The sequence below is a fragment of the Paroedura picta genome, chromosome 1 (genome assembly GCF_049243985.1).
Source record: "Paroedura picta isolate Pp20150507F chromosome 1, Ppicta_v3.0, whole genome shotgun sequence".
Taxonomy (NCBI): domain Eukaryota; kingdom Metazoa; phylum Chordata; class Lepidosauria; order Squamata; family Gekkonidae; genus Paroedura; species Paroedura picta.
In genome coordinates, this window is record NC_135369.1 from 81,451,607 (window position 1) to 81,477,496 (window position 25,890).

At 45.5% G+C, this 25,890-nt stretch overlaps 1 protein-coding gene across 2 annotated transcripts in view; it reads right to left on the bottom strand.

Annotated features, from left to right (window-relative positions):
- Positions 1-2,118: 2,118 nt before the first annotated feature.
- FMN2 (formin 2) overlaps positions 2,119-25,890 on the bottom strand; it is a 223,718-nt gene continuing 199,946 nt past the window's right edge. For both annotated transcript variants that reach the window (XM_077345246.1, XM_077345237.1), the window contains 3 exons: positions 24,323-24,472; positions 6,591-6,672; positions 2,119-2,234 (listed from right to left, as the gene is read on the bottom strand). In XM_077345246.1, coding sequence (XP_077201361.1) covers positions 2,208-2,234; positions 6,591-6,672; positions 24,323-24,472 — 259 coding nt within the window. In that variant the 3' untranslated portion in view covers positions 2,119-2,207. The remainder of the gene's footprint in view (positions 2,235-6,590; positions 6,673-24,322; positions 24,473-25,890) is intronic.

The window sequence follows — 25,890 nt, forward strand, 5'->3', positions numbered from 1 at the left end:
TGGAGAATAAATCATTTTAGCAGAACTCAAAACCACCCTGGCACCCTCCATGCTACAGTGTTTTGGGATATCTGCACATTATCTCCCCCATCCCATTTTGGCTCTCTGCAAGAAGTTTTGAAAAGACAATGAATGTGGTATATGCTGGGAGTGCTCTAAACCAGAACTGACTAATCATCAAGTATGTTTTTTGTGATTCCAAGTGAAGACACACAAAACAGCTGCAACTGTTATGTAGTATAGTCTATGATTACTCAAAATGAAAGCTAACCAGGATGAATAAACAGTCCATCACTTAGGTTACTAAGGTATGATGATCCAAAATTTTAATAAAAGTGAAGGGAATTCTTTAAAATAATAGACTGAATGCTTGATGAAAAGCATCCATTGTTAGCTTCTTGTTATGCTGTAAAAAAGTTGGATGGTATATGTCAGATGTAGCATATTGCAGTTCCTGGGGTTCTTTAGTACCCTCTGAAGAACTCCTATACTTTACTACATGTCATATTGATCCTTTATTTTGATTCCATTCTTTGATACCTGGCAGAAGATGGAGAACATGTGCCAGCTCATTGACCATACAGATAGCTGTGCTGAATGTCCTGTTTCAGAAACATTTCTCCAATGGGCAGCCAAATGGATTTGGAGAGTATAGCGGGGGGAACTGTAGCTCTCCAGATATCCATGGACTACAATTCCCACAAGCCCCTGCCAGCATGTGCAGGTGATCATGGAAACTGTAGTCCATGGGCATCTGGAGAGCCACAGTTTGGTCACCCCTAATGTAGAGCATAGTGCAAAAGGAGTACTTTACTAATTCAAAATACAAACTACATATGCCAATATGGAACAGATATACACAGTTCTTCAGAAGTAATAATCCCTTGAGAAAGAAGTCTTGTAGCAACCTTAAAGACTACCAGGTTTATTGAAGCATTTTGTTGTTCTTACATGCAGCAAAATCACAGTCTGCTTGGTGGAGAGAGAACTGAACAGTGTATTGAAAAGTCATGGCACGTTTAACTTTATGTCTCTTCTGTGAGAAACTCAAAAGTATACACAGTGACCAAACAAATCAGCCCAAATTGATGGTAATGCCATCTCCTTAGCCATGATAAACAAGGTATAGAGGCTAAGAATGATGCTTGGCTGTGTTAAGCCTTTTACACAATTAAATTCATTGATCAATTCTAATTCAGCATTTTCCCATCTAGAATCTACTTTTGAAGTTCCTTTCCTGAAGAATGGTAACTTTCAGCCCCTGTTAGATTCTGCATACCTTTGAGTTTTACAGAGAAATGTCACAAGCTTGCTTGCATTTCATGCTACCCCAATCTCTATATGCTCTGGCTCCAGAAATCCATCAGTGGATCAGTTGCTGATCATCATGGATCTTTCCCATGTTCCTCTCTCCCCAGTAGTCCTTTCTAATGCCACTGACAGAGGACTGAGGAAAGAATGATTTCACCCACCTTCCTGCAGATCCCCCCCCAAAAAAAACCTGCATGGATTTTAGTCGACATGGGCCCTGTGACCCCCCGGGTTGGATAGGGCTACTAAGAAGAGGGGAATGCAGGAAAGACATGCTATCCTTGTATCTGTGCACTGCTGGGTCCAATCCAATACATGTATAGCTGCTGACTGAAAATTCCCACCATGCACCTGTCAAAGCAAACTCCAGAAAGGCTAACACTTCAGTAATTCTGTAAGTCTTTAAACTGCCACAAGATTCCTTTGTGGTTTTGCTGCAACATACTAGCAATGATACTCACAAGAAATCCCCTCCATCTAATGGCAGCAGTGTAGCACAGCCACTTTGGAGAGATGTCACTAAATGGAAATGCAGGGCATTTGTGAAGTTAGAGGTTTATACAGATTACAGTATGCTTCAGACTGACAGATGCTTCCTCTTGCTGCTCCATTTATTATTAATATTCTTCCATACAGGTTACAAGATACTATGGATGAGGACAATAGTGCAGGGTACATAGAAGAGACATTTCTCAACTGCATAACTTCTTTATTGGGCACTCCATACAGTGAATCTGTTTATCAAAGAATGCTTAGTGTGTACTGTCAGTAAGAACAGAAAACAAATGCAAAAGAAGACAAGGAAAGAAATGAGAACTGTGGTTTCTTTTTTTCCCCATCCACAGACATTTTGAGCTTACTGAACAGGTGGCACAATGACACATGCCTTTCTTCACTCAGATTTTCATACTTATCTTTGCTTTCTGCAAATAAAACACACACAAAAAAAGAAATCAAATTGAGTGAAAAGGGCTGCCCCAAAATTCCAATGCACACCAACCAATATTCAAGAACCTTGGGGACACACATCAGCCATCTTCAACTTTGCTTTAAATACTATTAGATCAAGAAACAACTACAGGCACTTACTGAGCTTCAAACTGAATCCTCCCCATTCCAATTATTTATTGATCCATGGATTCACTCTGCTCTGAGATCCAGCCCTTCTTAATTGTGGTTCATGTAGGAGAATGTCTCAAATCATTGTAGAATGAGAGCATTTTGAGTTTGTCCCAGCTTTTAGTTTGGTCAATTCCTCTGCTACTTTCCCCTTCCTATATCACCAATGCCCATGTGTGCCTTAACACAGACAAACAATAACAGCAGCTAAATCTTGGCTATTCGTATGAGTGTATTAAGGTTCTTTCTATAAGGTGTTTTACCAATGGGAAGGAGCACAGTCTCATCAGTAAAAGAACACACAAGGATTTTGATGCAACCATGTTTACAATAGCTTTAAGACAGCTTTTTTCTCTCTTTTAATTTTTTTGATATCATCCCATATAAATGGAAATTAATGAGCAGAGTGAATCCATGGATAACCAGAAAATAATAGGAAGGACATACATGAGCTAAATGAACTGAAATGCAATGTGTAATTGAGCTCTGGCTAATTATTATTATTGTTGTTGTTGTTGTTGTTATTTCGAATTATTTCCCGCCACTCCCAAATGGCTCGTGGCGGGTTACAGTGTCTTAAAACCCCATTAAAACTCCCATTAAAAGACTTTAAAATGTCACAACATGGCGGCACAATAATAAAATCCCCTTCCTACCCCCATTCCTAAAAAAGGGGGGGTGGAGGAGAAGGAGGTCAATGATGTTCAAGAAGCCCGGGGGAGAGCAGTCGATGTACCCCAGCAGCCCCAGCCTGAACCATAGACCTGGCGGAAGAGCTCCGTCTTGCAAGCCCTGTGGAACATTGAAGGGTCCCGCAGGGCCCGCAGCTCACCCGGGAGCTCATTCCACCAGGTGGGGGCCAGGACCGAAAAGGCCCTGGCCCTGGTCGAGGCTAGGCGTGCTTCCCTAGGGCCGGGAACGACCAGAAGATTCTCACTCGCAGAGCGCAGAGCCCTGCAGGGAGCATAGGGCACTAGGCGGTCCCTCAGGTATGTGGGTCCCAGCCCGCGTAAAGCCTTAAAGGTTAAAACCAGAACCTTGAACCGGATCCGGACAGCAATTGGTAACCAGTGCAGCTGCCTCAGCACAGGCTGGATGTGGGCCCTCCAAGGTGTGCCGGTGAGGACCCTAGCAGCTGCATTTTGTACTAGCTGGAGTTTCCGGATCAGAGACAGGGATAGGCCCGCGTAGAGCGAGTTACAGAAATCTAATCTGGAGGTGACCGTTGCATGGATCACAGTGGCCAGGTGTTCGGGGGACAGGTAGGGCGCTAGTAGCCGAGCTTGGCGAAGATGGAAAAATGCCTGGCCGGCTACTTTCCTGACCTGCGCCTCCATAGTCAGGGAGGCATCAATGGTCACACCCAAGTTTCTGGCCTGGGACGCGATGGTAAGATGCGCCCCTGCCAGGGTGGGTAAATGTGCTTCCTGTTCCCGCCCCCTACTTCCCAGCCACAGGACCTCCGTCTTGGAGGGGTTGAGTTTCAAGCGACTCTGCTCAAACCATTCTGTCACCGCTTCCAAACATCTGGCGAATGGTTACGGGGGGGAGTCTGGGTGGCCATCCATAAGGAGATAGAGCTGGGTGTCATCAGCGTACTGATGGCAGCCCAACCCAAAACTCTGTACCAGCTGGGCCAGAGGGCGCATGAAGATGTTAAATAGTGTGGGGGAGAGAACCGCGCCCTGTGGGACCCCACAATGGAGTCCATAAGGGCGCGAGAGCTCATCCCCCACTGCAACCCTCTGGGTCCGGTTCTGGAGGAAGGAGCGTATCCAGCGCAAGGCTGTACCCCGTATCCCCGTACCGGTGAGGCGATGGACCAATATCTCATGGTCTACGATGTCGAAAGCAGCCGACAGATCCAGAAGGACCAGCACGGCTGACCCGCCTCTATCCAGCTGGCGACGGAGATCATCCAGCAGGGCAACCAACACCATCTCCACCCCGTGGACAGGGCGGAAGCAAGACTGATATGGACCGAGTGCCAAAGTTTCATCCAAGAAAGCTAGGAGCTGGTCTGCCGCAGCCCTTTCCACCACCTTGCCCAGGAACGCTAGGTGCGACACCGGGCGGTAGCTGGCAGGGTCCTGCGGGTCCAGCGTTGGTTTTTTCAGGAGAGGGCGAAAAAACCACCGCCTCCTTCAGCCACTCGGGGAATTCCCCGGAACTCAGGGAAAGGTTGATAATATCCCTGAGTTGGCCTCCTATCCCCTCTCTGCTCCCCTTGAGAAGCCAAGAGGGACAGGGATCAAGGGGGCAGGTAGTTGCCCTGACCGACCCCAGCAACTTGTCCACTTTGGAAGAAGAGAGCCGTCTGAAGCCATCAAACCTCGCTGCCAAAGACAGCCAACAGGTCTCCAGTTCGTTTACTGTATTAATTGTGACAGGAAGGTCACGGCGAAGCGACAAGACTTTATCCACAAAAAAGCTCGCTACTGCCTCACAGCCAAGTGCCAATTGACTAATATTTTGGCGCCCCTGAAGGGCGGTGAGGGATCTAACTACCCTAAATAATTGGGCCGGGTGAGAGCTTGCGGACGCGATTTCTGTGGCGAAGAACTCTCGCTTCGCCACTTTCACCGCCATCTCATATGCCCTCATAAGTGTGCGATAAGATGTTCTTGCAGCTTCGTCGCGAGTCTTCCGCCACACTCGCTCTAGTCGTCTCACCTCCCTCTTCTTTTCCCAGAGCACCCCCGTGTACCAGGGGGCCCGTTTGAGTCGAGCGCAGAGAGGATGCTTAGGGGCAATCTCATCTATAGCGGCTATCAGACGGAACTGCCAGTCCTCTACTAACGCCGCCAGTGAGTTGCTAGGAGGCATCGGGTCCCACAGAGCATTCCGGAAACCAATTGGATCCATGAGTCTTTGCGGGTGGCAAAAGTGCGCCGGCCGCCCAACTGGGGAGGAGGTGGCATCCCAAGCCGGGCCCGCAGGACATAGTGGTCTGACCATGGCATGGCCAAAGCTGGCTCCAGAACCACCTCTATCCTGGCACCAAAAATCAAGTCAAGCGTGTGGCCGGTGTGATGAGTGGGACCGGCAACAAATTGCGAGAGCCCTAGTGTCACCATGGATGACACCAGGTCCCCACCAAGTCCTGAAGTGGGCGAGTCCGTGTGGACATTGAAGTCACCCAGGATTAAGAGCCTAAGGAACTGCAACGCCCAGGCGGCCGCTGCCTCCAGCAGGCGGGGCAGGGCATCTGGTGGCGTGTTGGGCGGATGGTATACCAGCCAGATGGCCCCGCTCTCGACCGAGCCCCACCCAATACCGACACACTCCACTCCACTGATTTCCGGCACCAGGAGAGCTCTGCAGGCGAGAGTCTCCCGGGCCAGAATTGCCACCCCCCTCCCCTCTTATGGGTCCGAGATTGGTGTAGGACCGAGAATCCTGGGGGGGGCAGTTCTTTCAAGGTCACCGACTCCCCCTCACTCACCCAGGTCTCAGTCACGCAGATGTGACTGAGCAGATGTAGCAATTGGTACAAAATTCAATTAAGCAGATGTAGCAATTGGTACAAAATTCAGAAACAAAAATATGGAAATATCCTAATTCATCAGTTCTATCTTATAAACTAGATGAGACCCCACAAATTCTGAAAACCATTCAGAGATGGAGAATTCTGGAAGCATCTGTAGCTAATGCCTCTGTTGAAGAGCTCAAAACACTGCCAAATATCACTACATGAATAAATCCCATGAAAAACAATTTCTGAAGCTAATATCTGAAACATAATAATATTAGCTACACCACTGACATTAGGCTATATCAAAAATATCATTGAAAAATAGAGGGGACATTTGACCCAAAACTGAAGTAAAAACTATTGTGAAATGAAAATATATGAAAGGAACCAAAAAACTTCAGAAACCTGGTCTCCTCCGTGGCTGGGAACAGTAAATTTGCAGATTATCAGCAGCAGTCTCTGTCCTAAAGGACAATTCAATTCTATACATTGAAACAGTAATCCAAGTAGTTTTTATCCTTAGATCACTCCATAATCTGTTGGCATTTGTTGGAAATGTGTTGGACATAATTGTAGAGCTCATTTCAGCCTCACTTGGTGAGAGTTAAGATTTCTGATCACATGGAAAAAGGGTTGGCCCAAACTACTCACAGCAGGAGAGAAATCATGAGCAAACTATACTTACAATTCCAGAATCGTGCTTTTGTTTTATATTGTAAATTGATTTCCCCTTTTTCTGTCTGCATACTTCTTCAGCCTCTTTAAGCCTGCAACACATTTAATTAATTCATCACATCAAAACTACTTGCAAAGACAGAAAACAAAATGCTTTTCAACACACAATTATCCTGTCACTTATGGAACAGAATTATAAGCAGCACAAATTTCTGCCAGCACAGGAGCGCCTAAACCAGAGGGTACCACTCTTCAGCTGGGGGAACAGGAGGGGGAATTCTTACTGATTCCTTCTCCCCACTACAGATCTCCTATTTGCTCTCATATTGGCTCATGAAGGTTCTCTGACTCCAAAGAGCAGAATAATAGCTTGCAGGGGAGTTAATGGAAATTCTTGCTGCACAAATGTCACTCCTCTTGCAGCACTCAGCAGCCAGCTTGGTGTCGTAGTTAGGAGCGCGGGTTTGATTCCCAGCTGGGTGACCTTGGGCTCACCACAGCACAGATAAAGCTGTTTGGGCCAAGCAGTAACATCAGGGCTCTATCAACCTCACAGGGTGTCTGTTGTGGGGAGAGGAAAGGGAAGGTGACTGTAAGCCACTTTGAGACTCCTTCAGGTAGGGAAAACCAGCATATAAGAACCAACTCTTCTTATTTACTTGGGATCCACCTCAATATTGCCAAGAATGTACAGGAGTAGGTGATACTTATAAGACACAGGTACTGTAATAGCTGCTGCATGCAAACGTTATGATCTTGAATGTACTTAATATGTTCCTGATTAAGATTTATGAAGAAGGAAATATACAAAGATTTCCACCAACTCCTGCATCTCTTTGATTCTACACCATTCCATTAGACACCAAGGCTCTTCCCTTTGGCATTTTACTGTTTACTCACTCACATAGCAGTTGACTTGTTATTTCCAAGGCATTCTTCCTCTTCTCTAATTACTAAAACTGTTTGAGAGCTCAAAAGTAAAATAACAAACAAACCACCAAATCCCACCACCACCATTATAATGCATGGACCTGAATATAGCCTTATTTTGGTGCCAACATTCAAGGCCTTCCAAGGTCTGGGACCCACATATATGAGGGACCACCTATCAACGTATATCCCCCACAGAGCCTTGTGGGTATGAATTTGCTGATGGAGGAGAGAAGTATGCCTGGCCTTGACCAGGGCCAGAGCCTATTTGATCCTGGCCCAACCTGGTGGAACGAGCTCCTGGAAGAACTGAGAGCCCTGACAGACCTTGTGCAGTTCCACAGGGCCTGCAAGATGGAGCTCTTCCACCAGGCATTGGGTTGAGGCAGACAATAAGACTGAGGGCCCCTCCTCAGTTCGGCCAGGACATCAGGCTCTCCTCCCATTGCATTTTTTCCCCTGAGGCATTGAACAGAGGTGTTGTTGAACAGAGGGGTGGAGAGAGGGTAAGTTGGTCATCGGACCTAGACCAGTTTTAGTTGGGGATGGTTACATTTTATTGTGAGGTTTTTAATGTTGTAACCCGTCGTGAGCCAGCTAGCTTGGTGAAGACACATGATACAAGTAGCACCAAGATTTCACTGAAACCCTCCACCCAAGAAAAGCCCCACAATATATACTGTAGAAGAACGATGGATTTACCCATGACTTTGGGTGATTGGACACACTAGGGTTGAAATGATTGGATCCTCGGAGGATTCTGCCACAAGTTGATCAACAGGCAGCAGCTAAACTGTTTTTGAATCCACTGGCACCCGTGGGAAAGACAGCAAGCCCCGAGCCAATCAGAGGCTGTGGATCTTGATCCTGCCTTGGACCTCAAGCTCAGTCCTTGGCAGGGCTGCATACACAACATCCCTCCCTTCTAATATAGTCATTTAACCAATTGCCTACAAAGTCCTGGAGGTGTCAGGGAACTGTTCATATGCACTAAGATCTCCACATTCTGTAGTTGCCAGAGCTGTGGGAGGAGATGGGCCCATTGCAGGCCAAGGGTCTGCCACAGCTGGGGCTGTAACACCCACAGGGGATGGATCCAAAACTGTTGCCAGCATGGTCTGCAGCAACAGCAATGCTGGCTGAGGTGCTGAGGACAGGGTTCTCCTCTACTGGCTTGTCCCAATAGGATACTCCAGGGTTCCTACATCACAGCTGGCCAACATGACAGTGGAGGGTGCAGCAAGCAGGGGAATAAAGTTGATTAAAAAAAACGGTCCCATGGCCCTGGTGACTGTAGCATGGCCCTCTGCATTGTTCAGGGCTGAGTGGCTAAGTATCCTTGGAGAATCTACCAGGACAGTCCCCCATGTGGTCTGGATGAAGCCAGTCCAGAAGAATCAGGCGCTGAATCCTAAGCATTTCCGCTAGGCTTTGCCTGATCAGGGATGTGAGAGTAATGTGCTGGCGAACCAGGAAGGGCACCAGATGCAGGTCAAGTCTCTCGCTGTCATCCAGGAAAGGGCATCCTTGGTGGTGTGCACTATCCTCTCCACCTTGTGGAAGGGTGGAAAGGTGCTAAGGTCACATGGCAGATGAGGTGGTCTGCCAGGAAGATCTTGAATTTTATGGATGTGAACTGTGCCCTACTGTTGAACAGGCGGGCAGCCCCTGAAATAGGGGCTTGCCTAGTCTCCTCTTCCCTGCCCTCCCTGGCATGGGGGCTGGCCAGCTACACATGGCACCCTTGTCCACCTGCACCCTCAATGGGCTTCCACTGGTGGGGCACATGCTCACTCTCTTCCGGCAGCACCCCACCATGTCTGCAATGGTGTGGCCTCAAGTGAGTCAGGGCCATCCTTGTTTATGCAGACAGTCTGCTCAAGTGCTGCAGTATGCAAATGAAGGATTCTAATGTGAGCAATGGGTGACTTGTATTGGGACTCTGTTATGGACCAATTGGATGGCTCCATTAAAGGCCAATCAGGTTCTGTGATAAGCCAGCTCAAACTTATATAAGTTCCATGAGTTCCTACATTTTCTGTTCAGTATTCCAGTAGGAATTGGTGTTAATAAAGAGACACCGCATCTGTGTCTTGCCGAACCCACAGGCGTAATAATAAAGTGCTGCTGTTAACTGTTAGTGGCCCTCATTGGTTAGAAAGGCAGAATATTATAAGTTCTGAAATAATGTGGCCTTCTCTTGTTTCCAAATCACATTTGCCATTGCATTTTAAAATTTGTCTTTGCAACTTAGAGGTTGAGAAAATTAAGTCAAGAAATCCCAGGACTTGAAAAAGAACCTCCAGGACACCATATGCCATCCTACCTGTCCCTGGATCAAGATAATGCGTCCATGCTGTCCTGGTTACCTTTTCTGCCTTAAAAGGATTAAAGTGCTCATGACATAAAGAACCCCTTCAAATTGGCTGCCTTACCCTTCTTGACACACACTTGTTTTGACTTACCAACTCATCTCTCTGGATACATAAGCAATTTGTTAACAGTTTCAGGGGGAGAACAGAGCCTTTTAGGAGACAGCATGGCTAGCACTCCTGGAAGCTGTCTGACAAGTTCAGATGGAAAAATCTATGACCCATCCAACACATACACAAACAAAATGCCAGGAATGCAGTTAAGAGAAGCCTTTTCTCCAGCTCCTCTAAACAATACAGAAATGGGTAAAATGGGCCATTTCATTCCCATGTGCTCTATAAATGAAATAGAACAAGGGTGGAGCACCATAAATAGCAAATTCCTGAAAGCATCTTCCCAAATTATGCTGTATGGCTCTCTCCATAACGTCACGATAGATTGTAGTATATAAACAATAGTTTCATCAAGCCCCAGTTGGTTTTGATGTCCAATGCAGATAAACAAAGTGGCCAAGTCTGGGTTGGGAAATTCCTGGTAATTTGAGGGAAGTTTGGAGAGGGGAAGGACCTCAGTGGGGCATAATGTCATAGAATCCTCCCTCCAAAGCAGTCATTTCCTCCAGGGGAAAATGATCCCTGTAGTCTGGAGATCAGCTGTAATTCCAGGAGATTTCCTTTCCTCATAATCCAACAAAACAAGGCTTGTTGACTGGTACCAAACCTGGATTTCAAGCTGTAGTATGTGGCTGGTTTATTAATCACAGGTAATTCTAATCACAGGACTGTGATGTGTGAATTTACAAATTATAGTTTACTGGACAGCAATATTCTTTGCAGCCACCTGGCCATGGCCTGCTCTCGATTTTGCACCAATCTAGATGTGCTACTTACCAATGGCACACATTACACAAAGCATGCTTTTCAAGCTATGATTTATCACTGTACCATACAGTAGTAGCCATGATTAAGAAACTTCTTGAGGGTAAAAGATTCAGTGGCATGAATGCAAAGGAACTAGATAAGCTTATGCTATTATCTTGGTACTCCTCACTAAAGTTTTTTTTTGGTGGGGTGGCGGCTTGTTTGCTTCAGTATTCTTATTGCTTTTGTTTTAAAGTTTGTTTTAAATATTATACTTAATTTTTATTTGTATGGGGATATTCTGGGAAGCCTTCAGGACGTGAAAATACATGCACAAATATGAACGTACATCAGGGGTTTCATGACAGCCCCCAAATGGTTTCCTGAATAGGTTGGAGTTAATTAATTTCAATGTTTTTTAAAAAATGCTAAACATTTATCAGGTGATATAACCATATATGGTCATCGACCCCTCCCTCCCAAAATAGCCAATGATGGGCCTGGACTGAGTGGGAAGAAGAGGGGCCTCAGGTGGTTGCGTACACAGCTATGCTTCCCAACCATATTCTGTGCCACTTCTGTGGTTTCTCAACATTTGAAGAATGTTTCAAGGGTTTCTCGATGGTAAAACAGTTGAGAAAGACTGACTTACATACATGAACACATACATACATGTACATACATGAAGGATTGTGCATTTCCACATTCTCTTAGGTGACCATTGGGAATGTGGAAGAAGTGTGCACTGGAGACTCATAACATCTCCCTGCTATGGCAGCCATAAAAAAGCATAAAAGACTTTCTGGACCCGATCAATGGTTCATGTAGTCCAGAATGTGCCTTTACACGGTGGCCAACCAGCTACCCTAGAGAGCCAACTAACAGGGTATAGAGGCAAAGGCCTTTCCCCAATTCCGGTACAGGCAATCAAAGATTTGCTCACAGGTTCCCTTAATTCACCACAGCTATTAGACACTGAGAGATTCACTGAAAACAGTTCTACCTAGCTCCCCTCCATAGCCATCCAAAGCCTGTGGCCATCAATATGTTCACTGTTTGTGAGTTCCACAAATTATTTTTTTGAGTAAAGAAACATTTCCTTTTGTTTCCTGAACCTATTACCCATCAGCTTTTTTTGGGGGGGGGGGCATGCTCTGGTATTATAGGAAAGAGAGAAAAAGCTCCCCCTATCTCAGAAATACCAGATGTACTCAAGGATAGAAGGGGAAGAGGAGACACTAGAGAGGAAGGAGTAAGAGAAGCCTCACATGTCCTGGGCAAGAGATGTACATTCCATAATAACTGACATCTTAATATGGGAGTGTTGTGGACATTTCCCATTCAAAGATTACCTGCAAACAAACGCCTCCCCCCACAGTCACTCAGATAATCTTTTCACCACTTCCCAAAGCTACTTATAAAACTCCATCGAGTATCCCTTTAGGTATCTTCTCAAAGAAGAGCAACAAGAGAACAACTGAAATGTAAGATACGTAACTTAAGTCAGATCTTGAAATTAAAATAGCATAGCTATTGAATAAAACTCACACCTAATATCACTTACACATTTGCCAAGGTTTTTCCTTTCATTATCAGGCATCTCAACTCCCATTCAAGAATTCAATGTGGTCAGATAGCAGAGAGTTAATCTAAACAAAGGGAACCTTTACTTGTTTCCATCATAATTAAGTGTTTTCCTTCCAGCACTTTTACCTCCCTATCCCTCTTATTTATTGTCAGGCAAATGTATACAAAATGTTCACCCTGATTAAGACTGAAACCTGTTTGCAAGATGAATAAGGTAGATACAAGGAAAAGGAACCAGACATCCCTGCAGCATCATTTTATCTACCGTCTATAGCAAACGCCAGGCTGATGGCGGGCTTATCATGAGAGCATTTCTCCCATCATTCAACCCCGTGAGAAAGGAAGCCACTTCCCTGCGACTAAGCATTAATAATTTTGTCTAAATAAGTATCTGTGGTAGACGGATTCATTTCCTACTGGCTCCAACCAGGCTTGTTGCAGATATCCCTATACTTTGCCAGAGTCTACTAGGATAGAACTAATTTAAACAGACTGACAAGGCTGGAATGTTCATGTGGTTGGAAGTTAAAGTGGTGAGGATAAACTTTCCAACAATAAGCCATAAGTAGTCAGCATTATCATTTTTATTTTTAAAAAATACTCCTAGAACCGTATTTATTTATCTAGTTCTGAGTATTTTAGCACTCTCTGGAAAAAAAAAGAATGGAACAGCTACAATGTTAAAAAGGCAGTGTGGCTTCTACTTGCATTTTTAAAGATTAAGGTATGCCGAGAGAGATGCAATGGTTATCCATCTGCTTCCAGACATAATTTGAAATGCTGATTCTTTAAGGCCCTAAATGGCTTGGGACCAAATGGCTTGATTCATCCCCATCCTCTATGCTGTCTAGCCCAGCTGTTACAATCCGCCTCTCAAATCATGGTCTCTGAGCTCCAGTCTTCAGAGGTGAGGTGGGCAGTAACTGAGATGGTAGTTTCTAGTGGCATCTTACCACTGGAAGACCCTCATCTTCCAGGATTGTTTTTGGAGAGTAGCCATGTCAGTCTATAATAGAAGAGCTAGATTCAAGTCCACTAGTACCTTAGAGACCAACAAGATTCTTATGGTGTAAACTTTTAGAAGCTCCTTTTGTCAATTATCACTTTATACCTGACAAAGGGAACTTTGATGCACATAATCCTACAACTCAAACATCTTATTGGGTCTCCAAGGTTCTACTGAACTTGAGCCTACCTCCCCCTTGAGGCTCACCTGGTATCTTTTTACTGCCTTTTGGGGCACCAGGCTCATGCTGGTGAATCTACTGTCATTGCTATCATTGACCATGAGCTGATTTTATACTGCTTTGCTGGAGCTGGAATTTGGAGGACAGCCTATAAATGTCTCATCTCCTTTCTCCAGAACAGGACACAGATGGTTGCAGTGGGGGAGATGCAATCACGTAGTTACCAATTCCTCTGTGGGGTTCCACAGGGTGCAATACTCTCCCCCACATTGTTTAACATCTTTATGCACCCTCTGGTCCAGCTGGTCCAGAGTTTTTGACTAGGTTGTCATCAGTATGCTGATGACACCCCACTCTATCTCTTGATGGACAGCCATTCTGAATGTCTCCCAAAAACATCTGCCAGTTGTTTGGAAGCAGTAGTGTTATGACTCAGGCAAAGCTGACTGAAACTCAACCCCTCCAAGACAGAGGACCTGTGGTTTGATAAAAAGGGGCTGGATGGAGTGTAATTGAAGACCTCACACTCAGCCAGGAATCTGGGTATGATTCTGGATGCCTCCCTTGCACTGGAGGCGCAGGTCGCCAGCGTAGCGCAAGTGGTGTTTTTCCACCTATGCCAGGCAAGGCTAATAGAACCTTGCCTGCCACCTGAACACCTAGCAACAATGATCCACAAGACAGTCACCTCCAAACTGGACTTCTGTAACTCACTCTATGGGGGCCTTCCCTTGGCCTTGATCTGGAAATTACAGCTGGTACAAAATGTGCTGCTAGGGTCCTTATGAGAACAATTTATAGGACACAGTTTAGAGGAAAAGGACATTTGATATGACAGGAAATGTTGTTTGTATGTGAGTGTGTGTGTGAGAGAGAGAGAGAAAGAGAGAGAGAGATGTAGCATATTCTAAATGGGACCTCAAAGAATTTCTATCATGGACCTGATTAAAAAGGGAAATTAAATAATAGCAAAGCTCAAGAACTGGGCAAAAGGAAAGATGGTGCTTCAAAGCGGGCTTGTGAGTTGTGTGTATAACTGGACCCACCAGCAGGTTTGGCTGTGTCTTGGAGAGCTATAGCTATATATAAGATGAGGTTTCTCTCAGCTGACTCGCAATACCATTCTAAGAATGCTTTCTCAGGAGGAAGCCCAGCTGAATTGACTGGAGAAGGATTCTGAGGAGATCTGCTTAGGATTTTACTGTCAAGAACTTTAACCAACCTGCTCTTATGACTATGAAAGTCTGGTAGAAATGTCTCACCCTTCTAACCTTCCTACCCCAAACAAACAAATAATATTTCCCATGTCTCCAGGTGTCTCATTCTTGAGTCAAATGGACTGTTTCCTATTTTGAAAGAGAACAAAAGATCCTTTAAATTTACTTGAAGGGGCTGTGCTTTGTGCTGTAAGATTTAATGCCCTTCTTTGGAAAAAGCAGTGACAGCTTCACCGTGTGCTCCTTCCTATGCAATACATAGCTACACAATGCCAGACTTTAAATCGTTCAACAGCAAGCTTTAAATCATCCTGCTGAGTAATCTGTAGGGAGACATACCAGTCTTTCTTCAGAGAGAGATCAATGAGCTGTGGAGACATGTTGCCCAGGAATCTCCCCTTTCATCTAGATGTACAACATGACACACCAGGTGCCAGCTTAACAACCATTTTTGCAGGAATGGGCAACTTTTATAGTTAAGCAACTCCAAGATGCATCTTGGGATTTGAAAAGGTTGAAGCAGCTACTAGTTTAAAATAGTCAAGCTGAGCTTGGGGAGACTCTCTGTCAACAATTCATATAATTTTACTTCATCTTATGTACGTGACAACTCCTGAAAAGTGAAATTTTAATCTTTGCACTCATTATAAGCCTTTAAAAAGGAAGGGTTTGCAGAAACAAACCACATTTCAGGCCTAGGGATAGTCCACCTTTATAGTTGTGTAGAAACCTTGCCTGAGCACATTCTTACAGAAAAAGCTAGAGTCCCTGCTATGATGTAAGGGCTAGTTTGTGCCTGTACCGATGAAGATGAACTTTGTGTGTATATGTGACATTTGTGAGAGTGTGCAAAGTGCCACATCAAACCTCAACCCACTTATGGCAAATCCATAGGGTTTGCCATGTAGTCCATGGACTACAATTACCATGAGCTGCTGCCAGCATGGCCAGTTGCCAGGGGCTCATGGTAATTGCAGTCCATGGACATTTGGAGAGCCATAGTATGGCCACTTCTGCCATAAGTTTTCAAGGCAAGAGACTGAGGTGATCTGCTAGTGTCTTCTTCTTCTTCTTCCTCTTCTTCTTCCTTCTTCCTCTTCCTCTTCATCATCATCATCATCATCATAGTGACCCTGGAACTCCTTGGTGGCCTCCCATCCAAATACTAACCAGGGTGAACAGTGCTTAGCTTCTGAGATTTGATGTAATCTGGCTAGCCTGGGCTTCCCCAATCAGAGTGAAGAGGAAGATTAGTCAGTAAGAAAACACAGTTCAAGCAAGTTTTTATATAAAAATTATGACCCTGTCCTTACTTTATGAGGCGCAGAACTTTCTTAAGTAAGGTAGAATGGGAAGGGAGGGACGTGAAGATAAGGCAAGCATGCCAAGAGGACCACAGAATCTTCAAAGCATCTTCATTCTCCCTCACCTCCCTATTCGCTTCTCAGACATCCCTCAAAAACATTCTGAAGGATTATTTATCAGTCTGAGCAGCAACTAGCTGACTAGACTATGAAGTCTTTTTTCTTCTTCTTCTTCTTTTCCAGTTACTCTTACTGGCACACAGAGCTGTTTAATTTCCCCTCAGAAATTCTTGCTCTGGAAGATGTTTTAAGATATATTTTCACTTCCAGGAGCATTAATCAATACAGGGGTATGCAGAGGGAGACAATTCCCTTAAGAAAGCTCCCTGACAGATACCTACTGGAAGCTGTAGCCTTTAGTCCCAGTGACAGAAAATAAAAGGGACTATCCTTTGCCAGTTAGTTTCCTAAAAAATCAATGCTTATTAGCTGCTTGGCTTTTTATTCCAAATCTGAGCCTGTTTACACTGACACAGATTTTTTATTTCACAATGGTATAAAGCACAAATGGAAAGGGTAGTAAGGGCAGCTGCCCCACTTACAAAAAAAGGTGTGAAAGGCTTCCCAGCACTCCCATAAAAGAATTAAGGTGGAAGGGCTATACTGTTGCATCTCTGCCCTGTCTGCCTTCTTGAGAAGCAGAGAGAAGCAGCTGATTCCAGGAAAAGTTCCTTCCATCCTTTTCACTTCACACCTTGCCTAAGACAAAAGAGAAATGGGAGGGACTGCTAGGGTAAAAAAAAAACTTTGGAATGAGCAATTAAGATTCCTGCCATTAGGCTGGAAGGCAAATTTGCTCCAATTTGGGCAAAGACCTTCTAAGTGAAGAATCATGATGGCAAGTAAAAGAACAGAGTGCAGTCACACTCCATAGCTGTCAATGCTGAACTAAGGAAATCCTTGGATATCCTCATATATTATGAATGACTGGAATGTAACCCATTGTTCAGGGAACAATATCTGGTTACTCAAAGATTCAGCACATACCACCATGGCTTGTTGTTTTTCTTAAGTCTGTATTCAAAATAAAATTCTGGAATAAAAAGAAGGGTCAAAGGTGTGGGGGCAAGTTAAAATATAGACTTAACAGGTGCAACATTTAGACATCCTGATGTCAGGCAAAAGATGTAGGCAGCTGTTAAACTTGCTTGAGATTCTCCTTAAACATGGGGAGATATTTAAGAACAAAGTTTGAGTCCGGTGGCACCATTAAGACCAACAAAATTTAATTCTGGGTATAAGCTTTAATGTGCATGCCTTACATATAGGTGTGTGTGTGGGGGGGGGGGGGAGGAGGCAGTTGCCAGGAAGGGCTAGTTAGAGTCAAGATGCATAAGCAATGCTGAGATTGGATTAAAGCAGTTAAGACCTATGAATGGCAGCAAATTAGCATACAAACACAAGAGTTAACAAACAGATGTGAGAACTAAGGTGTGGTCTAATTGCACTTTCAACACCAACAAAGTTCAATTCTGGGCATAAGTGAGAACTGAGAAACTTAGCATGTGTAGATGCTTACTTCCTCAGATACACTGAAAAAGATTTCCTCAAGTGTACCTATAGTGGTGTGAGGGGGTCAGTTACTATGAGGGGCTAATTGGAGTCAAGATGAAAGGGAGATGTTGACTTATTCCACACCAGCAGCGCTGCACTGTGTCCGATCTGGAGCAGGTTGCCCTGATCTTTACAGGTTCCATATGGGGGCAGCATTTTCCCTGCTGGACTTGGTGCACCCCAGATTTGTTCCTCTGGATAAGGCAGCCAGGATGTGAGTTTCCATTGTGCTGCGGGGCAACTGGGGCCAGTTTCTGATTTTTAAGAATGGAGAATCGGGTTACAGCATAGCACTGATGCTGTCTGGAAGCAGGCATTAGCCCCATGATCGGCAAGCACTGGCCCGGGCTGAATTCCTTGTGCGGAAAAGGTCACTGTCACAGCCCTATTGCAATAAAGTAAAACATATCAGCTTCTCAAATATATGATTCTGGTTAAAACTAAAATTGTTAATTGTTTGCTTTGCACTACCAGGGCAAACTATGAACTAGTCATTCGCATGGTAATAGTAACATACTTATTAAAATGCTGGATGAAATCTCTGTGACAGCTGGACTCCCTGGACTTCAGCCACTCTTGGTCGTTGCTCATTCAAAGTCCTTTTAAAATGCACAGACTTCATTGACGTCCATCCACTGGCATAATTAAATATTTTCTTAATGGTTTTGGAAAATCCTAATTTTTATGGCTGGTTTTAGAAAACTGCTTTTATATGTTCTTACTTTTTTGTGTTTCATGGTACCAATATGACTTCTGTCATCATTAATCTGCAAAGGTCACCACATTTAGTCACTTAAAAAAGGAGAGAGGCCTATAACTAGGAGCTGGAAGGTGACTGAAATGATGTTTCACAATAACTTGGAGAGATAAAGTTCTCCCAGGGCAATAATGCCAAGGCAGTTCGCAGCAACCACACTTCCCCAGATTGGCACGAGGCGATGCCTTAGAGAGTAAGGAATGTGCAAATCGTATGCATGTCTCTTTATAAAATCCATGGTGACACTAGCAAGGCAGAAAGCTGAGCCTCTCACCTCATCCCCAGCCAGTCTCATTGCTGAAGATACAGACTGAGAAATGTCGGTGATGACGGCAATTGCAAGTCCCTTGGAGTGCTGTCCATGAGTGATTGGTGCTGATGCGATGCAGTAACTGAGCTATCGCTTTCTTCTGTTCTTCATCAAACCCAGAACAGCCCGGTAAATAGTAGGGTGTGAGCCGTGGATCACTGGCTTTGACAGTTTTATTTCTGATATGTCCTTGTGAACTACAAATGGGTTCGAGAGGTCTGACTGGCTGGTTTGGCAGGGAGTTATCATGTGGCTGTGTGTGGATGCTGTGACACAGTTTACTAATGTAACAGGATGAACTTTTGCTTATGTATTCCTACTGTTATGATGGGCAGTTCTTAGTCTGAGGAAGAGTGCTTGCTCTCAAAAGCTCACGCCTTGAACAAATCTTTGTTGGTCTTAAAGGTGCTACTGGACTCTGATTTTATTGAGCCCAGAAATAAGACAGCGGCTGTGGCCTTTGGTAGCAAAATAAACCTATGTGCCAAAATTCAAATGAACAAATTCTTCACCAATTTATCTCCTCCACTAAGCTTTGCTCTGCAACTTTATATTCTAAGTCCTTTAGGGCAGAAATCTTTCTTTTTATACTCTCTACACACACCTTGATGGTGCTTTATATATAAAGTGAATATTCACAGACCTGACCTGTATAGCCCAGGCAAGGCTAATCTCATCAGATCTCAGAAGTTAAGCAGGGTTGGCTCTGGCTACTGTTTGGATGGGAGACCTTCAAGGAATACCAATGTCGTAACAGGGGCTGGGCAATGGCCAACCACTTCCAAACACCTCTTCCCTGGCTGCCAGACAGTCTTAGGATCTCCTGGCTTCCTAATACACATGCCATACAAGACCCAAAACAGTCACACAAAGACGAGGCTCTAGAGCAAATGCTGGCAGGGGCTCATGGGAATTGTAGTCCATGAACATCTGGAGGACCACAGGTTGACTACCCCTGCTCTAGAGCACATCCTGTGTTTGCTGGTCTTTACTTAAGAGGCATTTCAAAATTTCCTAACACTAATTAGGAGCTAACATTTCAGAAATTACTGATGTGAACAAGAATAACGAAAAAGCAAGAGTCTCTAAAAGTTTAATAGCACATTTGCACAACTGTCTGCTTCTACAACTGGGCAGTGCATAATGCTCTACTGCAGTGGGATAACTTTAGTTAAGCTTTTAGCGAAGCAGTCAGTACTAGAAGAAGAAGATGAGGAAGAGGAAGATGAAGAGATGGTTCTTATTTGCCACATTTCTCTACAAGGAGTCTCAAAGTGGCTTACAGTCGCCTTCCCTTTCCTCTTCCCACAACAGACACCCTGTGAGGTGGGTGAGGCTGAGAGAGCCCTGATATTACTGCTCAGTTAGAACAGCTTTATCAGTGCTGTGGCGAGTCCAAGGTCACCCAGCTGGCTGCATGAGAAGGAGCGGGGATTGCCAGATTAGAAGTCAGTACTCCCAACCATTACACCAATCAATGCAAAAATCAAGATGTTGGCTGACAAAGTGAAGAACTTGAAGGACATTATACTTCCTAATGTTGGTGGGGTTCGGCTGACTCAGTTAAGAGACTAGGGCGGCCTTTCTCAAACTTTTGACCTTGGAGTAACCCCTGAAATATTCTTCAGGCTTTGAGTAAGCCCCAAAATGATGTCAGATGGCCACGCTTCCCTGCCACATCCCCAGAAGTCACATGTTTATAGCATGCATGACATCACTCATAAAATAAAATGCTTGTTAAATAAGAAGTTAGTTTCATTTGTGTGTGTGCCTGAGCAAAACAAGGTAGCATTCATCTTTGCTCATCATGCCAAGCTCACCATGCAAAGCAGCAATTCTCCTCAGAGGACGGGATCTATGTGATTTGGAGATCAGTTGCAACTTTGGGAGAACTCCAGGCACCACCAGGAAGTTAAATAGATAAGTTGGGCAAATGATGGGGATAAAATCCCTCCATGGCCTGAAGCAGTCTGATCTCTCTAGGGAGATTAGCTTGTTATGCTGTTATTGTTGGGACCACTGAAGTTATTGTTTATCTGTTGTGTTGTTATTGTTGTATATTGACTATGTTGTATATTGACTCGTTCCATGTATCCCCTACGATGTTGTATATAAACCGCCCTGAGCCATACAGAAGGGCGGTATAGAAATCAAAATAAATAAATAAATGGTCAAAAAATTGTTAGAGGCAAAAATTATCTTAATAGTATATTCATATATGGTACAAAACTGTTTCCTTGTATCTAAAATTATTTCCATCAAGCACTTCGCAAATGGAGGAAAACATCTCTTTAAAAATGAGCATAGTCTTACTGGTGGACGTGATGTGGGGTGTAGTATCTGACTCCAACTTTGCATAACTTGAAATGATTGTGCCTCTGTAATATAGGTTTCCTCAACTTTAAATGCCTATGCCTCTGCATTTATTGCTTAGTTCTCTGTGTTTGAATGTTGTTCAGAATTAGTTCATGTTCCTCTTTGTATGAATTGCGAACACCTGTTAAGCACTTTAAATGATTATGAACCCTCATCTTGATTCAACATCGTATGCTCCAGGAAAACACTTCTATTTTTCTAGCGAAGCACAGACTCAAAAAGAAATGGATATTGTGAGTATAATAGGAACTTTCATAATATTATGATTATTCGAAATTAAGCACGCTGTAGATAAAATACAATGGGTGCTAATGGATGGGGAGGAAGAATTAAGGAAAGGAAGGTAGAAGAGGGAAGGAGGGATGGGAGGGAGAAAGGAGGGCAAGGGGTGGGTTAAGGGAAGGATAGAAGGGAGAAAGAAAGGAAGGGAGAATGGCAGAAAGACAGGAAGGGTGTAAGAGAGCAAGAGAGAAGGAGAGAGAGAGAGGCAGGAAGGAGATAGAGAGGCAGAGAGTTAGATGGAATGGGATGGGATGGGGGGAAGGAGGGTGGTGTGTAAAGGGTCTGCGGGGTGGTGGTGGGGAGTCACAACGGAAGCCAGTTGGGAGTGGAGGTTGTGTGGGAAGATTGCGGGGTAGAGAGAGGTGGGTGCGTCGATGTTTGGGGTGGTGGAAGCGGGTGCGGGTTGAGGAGGTGACTGAGGGGTGGGGCGGATGGTGGAAGAGTAAAGGTGGGTGGGTGGTTGGGTGTGTGGAGTGGGGGAATGTACGGCAGAGCGGGGGAGGAATGCAGGGGCAACTTGTGGGGGGTGCGCGGCAGGAGCGTGCAGTGGGTGGGTGGCTGTATGTGTGGGGTGGGGGAATGTGCGGCGGAGTAGGGGAAGCATGGGGAGTTGTGTGGGGGAGTGGGCGGGGGAAGCACGCGGTGCATGGGTGGCTGGATGGGTGGCTCAGCGAGTGGGGGTACGGGGAAGGGGTGGTGGAGTGGCAGTGGATTGTGGAGGCGGGGTTGGGGGCTGGCGGTGGAAGAATGCGATGTGTGTGCATGTGTGTGTGCATGTGTGTGTGAGTGTGCAGGGCAGGGGGGGCAGGCCCCCCCGCAGGGGCGAATGGCTGTATAGGCTGCATGTCAGCTTACCTGCTGTGTAGCGTGGTCGCCAGGCGGGGATCCTCTGCGTGGTCGCTGGCTCAGGCTCCGTGGGCGGCAAAGGCACAGGGCCACCACGTCAGTGACACAGCGAGGCTGTCCCTTTGCCGGGGCAAAGGCTCCCAGCCCCGGCCTGGCTCCAGGCAGGCGTGGTGGCTCGGAAGGGGCATGAGTCCCCCCCAGCCACTGTCTTCCCCCCTTGCCGCCTCCACCAGGCTGCCCACAACGGGTGGCCGGGTGTGGTAGTGGCGGCCAGCGTCTAAATGGCGTTGTGGGCATAAGACAGGTCGGGAGGTGCTGCGCACCTGCCAAGTCATCACCTCAGTGGGAAGGGGTGGCTTTGGGCCACCCCCAGGCAAGGTCCTGTCTTTCGTGGTGGGAAAGGAGCAGGGCCTCCGCGTCACTCCTTTCTTGGTGGTGAAGTGTCTTCTCCCGGCCCCCGCACCCTCCAGTCCACGGCGACTGGCTGCTGAAGGCAGGCCAGGTTGGTGAGTGGGTGGTTCGGGAGGCGGGCTGACCAGCGGGGGGTCCAATCGGCTGGCACTTTGCTTGTCAGTTCGGTAGCAAGGGCCCAATCGTCGGGATCCCCCATCCCGGATCGAGCCCTCCCACACAGGCCTTATCCTTTTATTTATACTGCTCCCATGGAGTAGATGTAATCAAAAATATTTTTATCTGTAAAAAATATTTTGCATTTTGTATATTGCCCAATATGGTACTGCAGAGTGCAGCCGGCTGGTTTCCTTTCGCTCCCTGGCAAGCAGGAGGCCTGCAAGCACAGGGGACCAGTCATGGGAGCTGGACCACCAGGGTCACTGCTGCACAGTATAGCATAGCCATCCGGCCTCCCCCCCACCGTCCACTCTCTGGAAAGCTGGAGGCCTGGGAGTACAATGGGCCAGCCGGTGAGCTGAGCTGTTAAGGCCAGTGCAGCCGGTCTTCTACCCCTTGTCCTGACTTACCTTCTGCTGGCTCATCCTGCAGCTATTCCTGGCCTCTGTGAGCCTGCCTGGGGTAAAGGGGAGGGATGGCTGGGACTTGCGTCCTCCTCCCCTCCCCAGACCAGGCAGGCTTGCCGAGGCTGGGAAATGCTGCGGAGTACCTTCTGGGGGTCAGGGGAAGGGAGGAGGTGAGTCCAAACCAGGGCTCCTGCTTTCCCCAAGAAGGCCCGTCACAGCCTGCCGGTGGGTGAATGGGAGCCCTGGTTGGGACTCGTCTCCTTCCTTCCCCTGACCGCCAGAAAGTGCACTGCAGCTTTCCCGGCCTTGGTGAGCCTGCCTGGGGGGGGGGGCAAGTGAGTCCCAGCCAGCCATCCCCTTTGCCCTGGGAATGGTCACTGGGCCCAAGAAAGGCTTCACCGGCCCCAGCAGCTTTCACACTCTGAATGGTGGCGAGTGTGCCAGAATGCTCCTTGACTGGTGTGTTGCGGACAAGTGCAAGCGAGGCTGGCCCAAGCAGGATGTGCACAGCTTTGGGCCATAGCATTCCAGAAGCAGAGGCTGGACCGGCTCCACTCAGGAGGGCTCAGGTTGAAATGGACTCTGTCTGGAAAGTTCCTTGAGGAAGTTCAGGACCTTTTGTTCACATAGTAGTTTCCTCTGTCAAATTTATGGTGTGGGTACTTCTAAATTATAATTTTGATTTGTGTTTTGCATTCATTGTGTAAGAAAAATGAAAAGATCTAGGACAGAGAGACTGTGGATGTGAGAAGTTAACAGTGGATTGTTTATAAAAAAGGGGGGGGAATGTAATCAACAGGATAATTTCTTTTTAATTTTGTTATTTATACTTCTCTTGATCCCATTGGGGACTCTTATAGAAAGCCTAGGAAACTATAATTTAGGTAAACAAAATAAAAAATATTCAATAGAACACCTAATCCTGAACGAGTTCTCTGCAGGGACTTTGTAGCCCGTCCCTTAGGTGTGAAGAGGTAAGAATCATAGCCTGCATTGTCAAAATTGTTTAAACGGTGAGCAGATATATACCATTACACATTTTGATACAGGGTGGATATCAGGTAGCCTTATATTGTGTACACCATTATCTAAAACCTTTATATGTTGTCGTAAAATACTCACCTTTCTTGCAAAATAAGTTTATTTTCCTTCTTCCAGAACTCTTTAAAATCAGAACTGAATTCATGCCAAATACTGAAGAAAGCATTTAAGGACACCTCCTTTTCGCCCATTTTTGGTTTCATACAGAAATACGCTGTAGTCTCCAAAAAGCTGTCAAAGAAAATAAAATGGCAAATATTTTATTAGCAACAACAGGGCAAATTTCTTCTCTGTCTGAATACCCATTACATACATGGCTGATGTAGCAGGCTGATAGCAATCAGAGACATAGGCCTGCCTCTTTCATGTTCATATTGCAAGTTAGATTTACTTTGCAAACTAGAGGTCTGTTGTATATCACAGAGATGCAACTGTGAGGCAAAGCTTTTTACATTTATCCATCCGAAAGATAATTCTTCAAATGCAAGAAAAATCAGACTCCTGCAAAAATTCACATTAGGGTTGCCACCTCTGGGTTGGGGAATTCCTGTAGATTTGAGGGTACAGCCTGGGGAGGGTGGGAGAGGAAGTAGCTCTGCATAGAGAAATGCCATAGAGTCTACCTGTTAAAGCTGCCATTTCCTCCACGAAAAGTGATTTCTGCAGCCTGGAGATCAGTTGTAATTCTCCAGCCTCCACATGGAGGCCAGGTATATCTTCTACTAGCTTTTGCTGGTGGCCCAACTGTGGGCTTTCCTGAGTGCAAAAGATCCTGCCTCTGGGGTACATTTAGATAAGACTGGGCCATGAGCCATACATAGGGGCTGACCTTGATAGGTCTCCAGAAACTACAACTGTGGTAGAATGCAGCAGTGAGAATGCTGTATGGAGTGGTTCACAGAGAAATAGTCACTCAAGTCTTGTTCCCTCTTCACGGGCTTCCATTCTAGCTCTGGGCCCAGTAACGTGCTGGTCTTCACCTTTACAGTCTGTGACCAGCATAACTTAAGGACCACCTACTTCCACACAAGCCTACAATCATTACGATAATCGGCTGCAGGTCCTGCTTCAAGTACCCCCACTATTTTTTAATGCTAGAATGGTGGCAGCCCAAGCAAGGGCCTTCTGGACACGGCACTAGGATGATTAAACTCTCCCGCTGGGGAGAGTATTTGTCTGTCCCCTTGATCACTGTGTTCCACCAGCAGGTGAAGACTCTTCTGTTTCATCCAGCAGATTCTTACTCAGTTTCCTTTTTGTTTGTGTTTAATTGCTGGTTATATTTCTAAACACTTTTTTAAAAAGGGAAGCATGCAAATGTTTTAAGTAAATAAAATAAACAATAAAGATACTTATGGTTGTACAATACTTCGATATACATTATATACATACAAACATTAACATACACCATTTGCGTGTATGTGAATTCTGAAATGAATTCAGTATCTGGACACAAATATAGAACCCATCCTGACAGCAGCTGTCCTCTGAAGACCCAAATAACAGTTCAGAAGGAACCAGAGAACATCAGCATTAACTTGTGGAAACTAACAGTGCTACTACTATCTTAGTAGCTCAAAATGTCTGCCAACTACCTATCATCAGCTCTACAAGTGCGCATGTTATTCCCATGTTGTGATTCCTCTTGT